General features: G+C 42.0%; 1 protein-coding gene across 1 annotated transcript; it reads left to right on the top strand.

The window, feature by feature from the left end:
• The first annotated feature begins 2,787 nt into the window (after nucleotides 1-2,787).
• On the top strand, nucleotides 2,788-10,503 carry AKAP4 (A-kinase anchoring protein 4). Its single transcript, XM_058535217.1, has 5 exons — nucleotides 2,788-2,883; nucleotides 4,024-4,074; nucleotides 4,613-4,714; nucleotides 7,233-9,362; nucleotides 10,348-10,503. Exons 1-5 carry the CDS (start codon nucleotides 2,788-2,790, stop codon nucleotides 10,501-10,503), a joined length of 2,535 nt encoding a protein of 844 aa, XP_058391200.1.
• The last annotated feature ends 432 nt before the right edge of the window (nucleotides 10,504-10,935 follow it).

The raw sequence follows: 10,935 nt of genomic DNA, 5'->3' as shown, positions 1-10,935 counted from the left end.
TAATGCATAATCCTCTAAAGAATACTGTAGCCAGCAAGCCAGCACTGGCCATAATGGAAAAGAATAAGTGGGACTCAAGTTCTTTCACGGCTTGAGGAGTCTATGAAAGGCTGACGCCGTCCCAAGTGGATTGGCTTTTTTGGGGGGCTAATTATGTCTCATGATGAAGGCTAGAGCTTGCTGGACCAGTTAGACACCCAGAATCCTAAGATAGAGCCTCCAACTTTGTGCTGTCACTGTTGTGTATAGGAACAGCGATGTCATGAAATAGAAGTTCTGGTACCAGCTGTTGGTCAAGGCTTTAGGAAAGTATGGAGGGTTGAGGAAAGAAGTAACATCTTGGGTCAGACTGGAAGGGTCATCACAGCATCCAAATTGACAAGAAAAAAATTATTCCACGGTCCTACAAAATAGCCTATTCTGGTACTACAAAGGTAGGGGCATCTTCTGATTTCTTTTTGACCGGCTAAGAGGGTGTCTTGAGGGTGAGGCGAAACCACAGAAGCTACTAAGGCAGCCTCCAACTTTCTATTTTCATACTTTTATTCAGGATGCCCAGAAAGGACTTTGATTAACATTTCTCTGTTTCTACATAAACCCAAAGATCTCTTGCCACAAAATTCTGAATCTCTAGTGGGGAAATCCAAAGAGAAATAAGCTAAGATGTGAAAATTAATACTGTTTCATTCACAAAGGCTGGTGGTAATTCTGTATATGAAAATTACAGACCTCCACTAAACGAGTAACTAATATGATTAGATGGTTCTGGAAGTCTAAGAAGAGGAAAGAGAAAGGAGGTCTCAAAGGGTTGAAAACTGAACATAATGCAAAAGAAATATGTGTAACCTCCTAGAGAGAACAGAAAAAGTTTGTCATACAGCAGACAACCTGATGTGCTTTTGATCTGAAGGGCTACTGAGTTAGCCAGCCTGCCACACCTTTGCTGAGGTTGCTACAGTTTCAGTCATTGTGACCCAACAAACTGTGTTGACACACCCCAGGGTCAAAAGCAGCAGGGAAAATCCTGGCCCCTCAGTCTTGTCCAACAGCTGACAGGGGTGGCAGCCAGCTGCAGGTGCCCAAGAACTTGGCACAGCCCAGTTCCATCTAAAGGGGCACATCTCCCTTCTGGGTGACACGTTTTCAGCCAAAAGTCTAAAACAACTTCATTATCAAGGTAATAAGTTCATAAATTTTATTTTTTTCACAGTTCTTTTGGATTTGGACTGAGACTATATCCAAATCACATGAGGGACCTCTATGCCTCCCTCTTTTTTTTCTAGGCTAGTGATCTCTAGCTCTTGGGGGGAAAAAAAACCTCTTCTGAGGGTGTGGGAAGCCTTTTCCTAAATCTTTTTCAGGGATTTGTAGAGATTTTTGAAGGGAGAGCCCAAAAAGATCTTGAGGGAATGGTAAAGGGTAGGGATGTAGTATTATCATGTGAAAGAATAGCCATCAGAGGATAGCTGTTATAAAAATGTTGAGAGAGAGAGAGAGACATGGAAAGAGAGAGGGAGAGAGAGGGAGGGAGAATGGAGGAATGAGAGTGGGAGGAAGGGAGAAAGAGAGGGAGGGAGGAGAGAGAAGGGAGACTGAGGGAGGGAGGGAGGAGAGAGTGGGGGAAAGAGAGCGAAGGAGGAAGAGAGGAAGAGAGAGAGGGAGAAAGAGGAAAGGAGAGAGGGAGGGAAGGAAGGAGGGAGGGAGGGAAAGAGAGGAGGAAGGGGGGAGGGAGGAAGCTAGAGATTAAAGGGGTCTAGATTTTGAAGGAAGTTGGGGGAAAGGAATTCAACAGCCCTCTAATACTTGGCAAAAAAGGTTTCTCTTACTAAATTTTAAAAAGAAATCAAATTCAAGCCCCAAATACCAAAATAATTCTACTGAACTCTTAACTGTGTCTTCCTGAACATAGATCCGAGGTCTTACATAGCAAAAAATAGTCAGTGGCTTCTGCCATTTTCTCTTTACTTTTAGTTCCAGGCGGTAGTGGGAGGTGGCAGGGGGGTTGAAGGAAGTCGGCAGAGATTATTTTTTCTTTTAAAAATTAAATTTGGTCCTATGGGATCAGGATCTGGTCTCCTCTCAGACATTTGTCTCTTGGTGATATTAATGGTTGTTAGATTGAGTTTTCTCAACATTCAGAGACTTTTTCTATATGTCGGAATCTTATATGTTGTTTTAATAAAAAGGACTATGTATTCACTCTACTGGTATTGACCTTAGTCTTTTCCAATAGCCCTACGTGATAATTACCTATTATCGGCTATTTACCTAATTTCACTTTCTTTAATGTAATGAGAAAGATTCTGGTTAAACTGGGGTTAGCTAAAATTCAATTAAAGAGGATGAGCCGAACTTGATTTCCAAGAGTGCGTAAAGAAACGTGGAGACAGGTGAGATTTAGTTAGTGCAGTTGGGTAGAAGTAAATCACTAAATCTAATCCCCACAGTCTCTGGATGTCCTCTTAAATTTGCTTCCCAGCCTGCCATTTTTCCTGACTGGCGTGCTCCCAAGTTAATATGATACTCCCATGGTTCCAAATGCTAGGTGTGGGCAGTCTAAATTAAAGGAGAATATATTGTGCTAAAATATAATGATCCCGATCATCAAGTTCAAACACTTCAGAGTGTCCTTCCGCCACTGCTCACCCCACGAGTTCCTAGCCTAAACCTACATAAAACACAAAGATGATGGGTTTCAGGAAACCCTCCAGAGATTCTTATCTAAACTGAGCCAGTTTCTAAAAACCATATATAAGCCTTTCAGATTTCTTTTCTTTCTCTTTCCAGATGTCTGATGATATTGACTGGTTACACAGCCGCCGGGGCGTGTGCAAGGTAGATCTCTACAGCCCGACAGGACAGCAAGATCAGGACCGGAAAGTGGTAAGATACAAAATAACCTACTGAGGAGCGGAAAGGATTGGGGTACGGGTATACATATCCCGGAGCCTAGTGGAGGGTGATACTGTGACTTCTCCAAGAAACCAAGCTCAATAAGGTCTGTGGGGGAACAGTGTGTTTATACATCACACAGGGACAAATCAAGGAAGGGGCAGGATGAGGAGTGAGGTAAAGGAGCTGGGGAAGGAAGGCTAGGGTGGAGCCCGAGGGGAGGGGGGTGTGGTAGTTGCCCAGTTACCAGCCCCTATTACTAACACCTCTGAAGTCATAATAATGTTGCTTAGGTACTAGTAAGTTACACTAAGGTGGGACTCCCTTAGGAGGGCAAAATACTTCATGCTCTGTTTCCCAAACTTCCAGTGATTTGCATAGTACTTCACATTTTTTTTTTCTTTTAAACAAAATTTATTGTTATTTTTGTTAGAAAGTTAAAATGTATCCTCAGCATTTAAACTTAGAAAAAAAAATCAGAAAAACAAACATGCCCACAGTCCCACCACTCAAAAACTACCATGTACCACTCCTGCTATTATTTACTCAATATGTATTTCTGCGATGTTTTTAAAATTGACTTACATTTAAAAATTGCCATCACCCTAAGCAATATTATCCATAATGTCACAGGTTTGATGTTCTAGTATGTATTTTTCCTAATAAACAACAAAAAATGCACCTATTAAACACAGAAATGTTTATCCATGTACCACCTAAAATCTTCTACAGCATCAATAGTAAAAATACCACATTTGGGGAATACTAATGTAGTTGAAAATGCTCTAAACTGGGAGCCAGGAGAATTAAGTTCTAATATGTTTCACTTTTAAGTTTGTGTCGGTTTTCTCAATAAGTGTGGATATTGTATTTTGGGCCTCTCTCTAACAGGTAGGTATCCTCATTTAGGAAACATAGTAGTGCTAAGATTGTCTGCCTAATAATAATCATAATATTAATGTTTATTGATTACTTACTATGTATAGACACTCTGCTAAAGCTTTGCATGCACTATCTCAATCAATCCTCACAAGAACTCTGTAAGGTAGGTGCTATTATCATGTCCCAGAAAGAGGAATTATGGCCTTATCTCTAAAGTTTTTCTAAATTCACCCTCCTAATTTGATGCAGATATGCTTTGTCGATGTGTCCACCCTGACTGTGGAAGATAAAGTTTCCAAGGTGGGTATTCTCTGCTCCCCTCAGAGTTGGAATGGGTGGGAAACTGCTGAGAATTCAGTGACAGCATGAGGAAAGGGAAAGGTTGTGGCAGAGGGTGAAAAGATGGAAGGGACTCAGGTGGAAAGCCATCATTCTCATGTGCCCAAGATCCCTGGTTCAGAATTTACTGTCACTCTTGAAATTTCATTTTAAACTCCACTTAAGTTGCTGGTAGGGCTGAAAGAATGGAAGATAGCACATCAGAAAAGTGAAAAAAAAAAAAAAAACCCTGTTCAAAAGGTTGATGATTAATGGATATGGTTCCTGAGACTGACAGCTTTGTGAATACCTCCCAGGGGTGAAGGGAGTACTAATTTATGGAGGGAACTTCATCTCATTCTTCAGAGACTAGCTAGCATTACAAGCCTACCTCTCCTTCAGAAAGAAAAGGATAATAAGAGACATGACACTTATGCTTCGAAGTGGTAGCCCAGGGGGGCAGCTTGGGGATGTCTCAAAAAGCAACTGTTCATAATAATCTTGCCCCTTAATTCCATAGGATGCTGGTGGTTCCAGTGCAGAAGGTGACTTAAACCTGGAGAATCTGGAAGAAAAAGAGATTATTGTGATCAAGGATACTGAAAAGCAAGACCAGTCTAAGGTATACTTAGCCTCTGAGTCCACCCTTTCCAATTCCCAGAGCTCAATGCTGAGTCTGAGGACTCTGGTACAGAGATGGTAAGAGAACTACTGTCAAACAGGTCCATAAATTTGAATACTATGACATTCTAGAGAACACAAGCCTGAGTTCAGAGTCATGGTAAGTTCAATGCCCAGGTATCTAACAGTGGCACTAATCACAGACGCTCAGAATGCCCTTTCTTGATTTCAGGTACCTACTCCAAACAGAATCTTGTTATTCTTATCCTAACAAAGATACGGGCTTATAAGCTAGATCCTTTGCAATGTTCTTTGCTGGTTTGTAATGGACTTGTGTGCCCCACATTGCCCAGCGTCCGACAATGAAGAACAAGGATATGGAGCAGAGACAATCCACAATGACCAAGAACTGTAGTTGCCTGGTCCCCACCCTGTCGTCTAAGAGATTACCCAGGCTGTTGGGTAGCATAAAGTTAGAAGCAATTAGACTTGCGCACCACCGTCACATACAGAATCCTTTCGTTTTTGTGTAAATATCCTGCATTATATCTGTCAGGCTCCTTGTCTGGGGTGGGCCTTAGAGCACATGACAAGTCACCCTCACAGTCTTACAAGCCTAGAGTGGCTGGTATTAGAATAGTATATTCAGCTTTAGCACAAAGGAGTCAAATATTACTTGTTCTGTGTCCCTAGGCTCATGTTATAACCAGAAACGTCATTTATGGCCCCAGACACCTTTGGAGTGATGAGAGTTGCCCCTAAGGAAGGAAAAACCAGTTACAAAATATTCTGCGAAGAGTTTTGGGTTCAGTTGGGGGTAGCCAACTCCATTTTGGAGTCTTAAGAAAGGGATAAATTATACCTGGTGTTTATTTTTAAAAGAGCAGCCCATATTTCCTACACACAATGTAGATCTCCTTGATTGTAACTTAAGCCCATTTGCAAAAAGTTGACCTTATCATCACCTCACATTTCCAGGAATTCAGTGAAAAGAGAGGAGATGAAGGAATGGAAGGGGCAAAGAGGGCAACAGTACTTAGCGCTGAGTGGAAGATGTGTACAACACAAACACACATATCCAGACATGGGCATACACAGTCACAAGCATATACATATATATGCCCATCTAAATTTACACAAAGTGACACACACATTGATATATACATTTATATACATTAACAAAAAATGATTTATACAAGCAATGACACACACATGCCTGGCTACATGTGACACTGACAAACACATACAAGCATTGATATAACAAACTTATATATATTGACCTATTCATAAATAATGACTTACACGCATATAAAAAGGTATACAGTTATACAGAGTCAGGTGCATTGACATGCCCACATGTGACACACCATGCATAAACATAATCTCATACGTGTTAACACACGCGAGCCTTGATCAAAACATAATGACCATACAGACTCAGGTATAGGCATACACATTTATAAATATACCTCACGTTGATATACACAAGTACAAACTTAAAGTGACAGATATTCACTAACTCATGTTTGTATACATTGATACACACATTGAGATAAATGCAATGACATCCCCTCATGTATTCACACATATACTCAAATGCCAGTGTGTGTGCAACACTGACACACATTCTCAAGCATTGACCTAGCATATAAATATAACATAAATTAATACCCCATTTATTGACATACACAGTCATTATACAATCACCTATTTATACCTGGTCATATTTTAACATGTACACTTATAAATATATTATACATTATATATTCATTATACATTAATATATTAATGAGAATATATGTTAATATGTGAATTTATGCTTTAACATATAAATGCATTGATAGCTGCATGATATATGCTATTGGATTTGTATCATAAACATATATGCAGATCACTCAAATCGACACTTGTTCATTTACATACTCAGAGACACACTGACATACACACTCATATTTTTACATTCACACATGTATAAAATATACACGCTAACATGCATGTTGGCCTATACAGTAAACATATACAATAGGTATTGATGTCAACACATTATTATACATGCTTACACGTAGTCAGTCACACATGTGCATTGACATACACATATGCACACACATACACACAGGTACATTTTCACACACTAACAATACAGACTGACACATTCTCACAACTATTGAGATGTTCACACTCATGAATTGCTATACTGATGTGCATATACACACATGACAGACTCATTGACACATTTTTGACATATATTGAAATAAGCACAAATCCTCAGATAAAATTGACAAACATATTGATAACACTTGTGTATAGTTAAGTGTACAAATGTATATACTCTGAGCTTTTGTTGCTGCCACTTGTTCTTGAAAGTGTATTAGTGGATATAATTGTATGTTATGTTCCCATGAAAATTCTAAAGGCCAAATCCCTAGTCTGTGCGATTTAGAAGAGATATCTTCTAAATAAAATAAGGGAAAGAAGTAGCCTATCCAAACTCTTATGGATAGGTGTTCTTCTTTTTCTAGATGGAGGGATCTGTGTGCCTTTTCAAACAAACTCCCTCCGATCCCGTATGTGTCTTCAGTTGGCTTCTCAATGATCTCCAGAAGTATGCCTTGGGTTTCCAACATGCACTGAGCCCCTCGGCCTCTAGCTGTAAACATAAAGTAGGAGAAACAGAGGGGGAACATCACAAATTACCCTCTGGGAACTGCTACAGAGTCTATGCTGATCAACTGAACCTGGATTATGTGACCAACGGACCTCAAAGCCTACATCTAGAAATGACAGCAGCCAAAAACACCAACAATAACCAGAGTCCTTCCACTCCCTCAGCCAAATCTCCTAACACTCAGGGGGCAGTTATCTCTCCTGATGGCGAATGTTCTATGGATGACCTTTCCTTCTATGTCAACCGACTATCTTCTCTGGTAATCCAGATGGCCCGTAAGGAAATCAAGGAGAAGTTGGAAAGCGGAAGCAAATGCTTTCATCATTCAATCTATCCACCTTCTGGGGACAAAGGGAAAAATAGCCCCCGCAGCGCTATGAGCAAGATCGCTTCTGAAATGGCCCGTGATGCTGTGGAAGTGACCTCTGCAGAAATGCGGGGCACTGGGGAGGAGCGCAGAGAAGCTGGCCGGAAAACCTTTCTTTATGGTGAATTATCCAACAAGAACAAGAGTGGAGACAAACAGATGTGCCAAAAAGATAGCAAAGAATTTGCAGATTCAATCAGCAAAGGCCTCATGGTTTATGCAAATCAGGTAGCATCTGACATGATGGTCTCTGTCTTGAAGACCTTGAAAGTGCATAGCTCTGGGAAGCCAATTCCAGCCTGTGTGGTACTGAAGAGGGTGTTGTTAAAACACACCAAGGAAATTGTGTCCGATTTGATTGATTCCTGCATGAAGAACCTGCATAATATCACTGGGGTCCTGATGACTGACTCAGACTTTGTCACAGCTGTCAAGAGAAATCTGTTCAACCACGGGAAGCAAAATGCTGCAGATATCATGGAGGCCATGCTGAAGCGCCTGGTCAGTGCCCTTCTTGGCGAGAAGAAGGAGATTAAATCTCAGAGTCTGTCGTATGCATCCTTGAAAGCTGGGTCCTATGACCCCAAGGGAAAGAACCAAAGTCTTGAATTCTCAGCCAAGAAAGCTGAGGTGAAGGGGAGGGACAAAGGTAAAATGAAACCAGAGCAGTGCAAGTCATTGACCAGTGCTGAGAAAGTCAGTGAACACATCCTCAAGGAGAGCCTGACCATGTGGAACCAAAAGCAAGGGAATGAAGGCAAGATGGCTGGCAAAGCATGTGCCAATAAGGAGGAAAAAAGAGAAAAATTCAGCCCTTCCACAGATTCACTGGCAAAGGACTTGATTGTCTCTGCCCTTAGGCTGATCCAGTACCATCTGACCCAGCAGGCCAAGGGCAAAGATCCATTTGAAGAAGACTGTCCTGGTTCTACCACAAGCTATACAGCTCAGAGTGCCCAATACGAAAAGTGTGGAAGTGGCCAAAATGCCAAGGCTCTTTTAATGAAACACCTAGAATCTCTTGGAGCTCCTGGACCATCTACCTCTCTAAAGGAGAATCAACAGGCAGACTCCCAGAAGCTGGGTATGTCAAACATCGTTCTAACACTGATTCAGAAACTGCTTAGTGAGAGCCCCTTCAACTGTGATGATCTATCCGAAGGTGAGAACAAGCATTCTGAGCCCAGGACAAGCAAAGCAGCTTCCATGTTCAAGGGGTCTAACAGAGGGGAAGAACAATGCCACGAGAATCAAGAACTTAACTTTATCGGTGGGATGAAGCAAGTGAACCGGCAGTTTATAGATCAACTGGTAGAATCTGTGATGAAGCTGTGCCTTATCATGGCTAAGTATAGCAACAACGGGGCAGCCCTTGCTGAGTTGGAAGAACAAGCAGCCTCGGCGAACAACCAGGCCGGTGGCTCCAGATGTAGTCAAAGTGGTGCAATGTCACAGAACTACCAAGACTCTCCTGGGCCTGAAGTCATCGTCAATAATCAGTGCTCAACAAGTAACTTGCAGAAGCAGCTCCAGGCTGTCCTGCAGTGGATTGCAGCCTCCCAATTTAACGTGCCCATGCTCTACTTCATGGGAGATGATGATGGACAACTGGAGAAGGTAAGCAATGCAACAAGACAGAAGAAGAAAGAGGGTTAGAATGGGCAAGGGCAGTGAGGCAGCATTGTACTTAGAGCCCAAGAGCAGTCCAATTTTTTTTCAAGTCTATTCTTTACCACGTGCCTCATTAATTACTCTCACCTCATAAAAAGGCACAAAAGTGGTGAACTATTAACTAACCCCAGTTAGTTAATAGTTCTGGACACTTCAAGGCCAGTGCATTTCCGCCAAAAGGAGGAGCGTAAGATTAGCTCCTTTTATCAGTGATCCTTTCAACAATTTGGTAAAACATCAGGGAGCAATTTTTAAGTCAAGTTTTGAGTTTGATGGCCCTTAAAGGACTAGAGAGAGACAAAAAGAAAAAGGGAGCTCCTTCTCAAACTCACCGTTCCTGCAAGTGCCTTGAGAGTACTTGCCTGCTTAAGTTCTTTGCCCTGGGCACTTCATTTGCCTCCCCCTAGTCTTGGCCCTGCTCCCCAGTCCCACAGAGGCCAGCATTCATACACATGTAAGTTCTCTTTCTCTCTCACACACATACACACACACACACATACCCCATAGCTGCATTTCCTACATTAGATGGATTCCAGAGAAATAAAATAGGCAATCCTGCCTACTTCCAGTCTCATACTTTTTTAGGGAAGTGGGAGAATGGCAACCCCTAACCTTGACCTAGGAATCAGCACAGACTAACTGAAGGATCCAGCACCTGGTGAGAAGTATTTAGTGAACACAATTGATTCCAGAGTTTGTTTTTTGAAGCTCAAAAAGAAAGTACCTTTGGCATTTTGATCTATGTCATTAGAGGAGGGTCAAGGAAAAAGGAGAGCCGTGTCAGCAGCCTCCAGTCCTGGATCTGTGGCAGGCTTTACTCTAATCCTAGAATCATGGAAGGGAAGGTGGGTGAGGGATAGTTCACTTTATCCATCTGGGCCCCTTCTCTGAAAGCATCATGTGACTCAAGCTATCTCTACTCTCTCCACAGCTTCCTGAAGTTTCAGCTAAGGCAGCAGAGAAGGGGTACAGTGTAGGAGATCTTCTTCAAGAGGTCATGAGGTTTGCCAAGGAACGACAACTGGATGAAGCCGTGGGAAACATGGCTAGGAAACAACTGCTAGACTGGCTGCTCACTAACCTGTGAGCTAACAACTCCTTTGACTCCTCTTCATTTACTCCCCTCAGCAGCATTCCATCCCAGCTGGAGCACCCCCACCATGAAGCCGGTGAACTGCATGCTACACGATTGTATTTCCCAATACATCTGAGCAGTTGGACTGTGCAAACACAGGGTGTCCAATGAGCTGGGCAAGAACATGAATAAAAAAAAAAAAAAACGGTCATTGTTTTCTTCATCAGCTATATCTGACTCAGGGGAGAGGAACTGTTCCAACTCCAAGGACTGGTGATACAGTGTTGGACTTGTGTTCAGATCTTACCCTGGGTTATTTTCTGAGCACCCAAGACACAGGGCTATAACCCATGCCCAAGTCCCTAAATAATCTGGTTTGTCCAAATAATTTCAGTTCACATTCTATTTAGAGTTTTGCCACCTGTGGCCTCCCTGTTTCTCCCA

Source organism: Diceros bicornis, chromosome X (assembly GCF_020826845.1).
Source record: "Diceros bicornis minor isolate mBicDic1 chromosome X, mDicBic1.mat.cur, whole genome shotgun sequence".
NCBI classification, from domain to species: Eukaryota; Metazoa; Chordata; class Mammalia; order Perissodactyla; family Rhinocerotidae; genus Diceros; species Diceros bicornis.
This window is presented reverse-complemented; position numbering and strand designations above follow the sequence as displayed.

Coding starts and splice junctions, on each gene's coding strand:
- AKAP4 (XM_058535217.1), top strand. CDS start 2,788: ATGTCTGATGATATTGACTGGTTACACAGCCGCCGGGGCGTGTGCAAG. Junction 2,884..4,023: donor AAGATCAGGACCGGAAAGTG/GTAAGATACAAA, acceptor AATTTGATGCAG/ATATGCTTTGTCGATGTGTC. Junction 9,363..10,347: donor ATGATGGACAACTGGAGAAG/GTAAGCAATGCA, acceptor CTCTCTCCACAG/CTTCCTGAAGTTTCAGCTAA.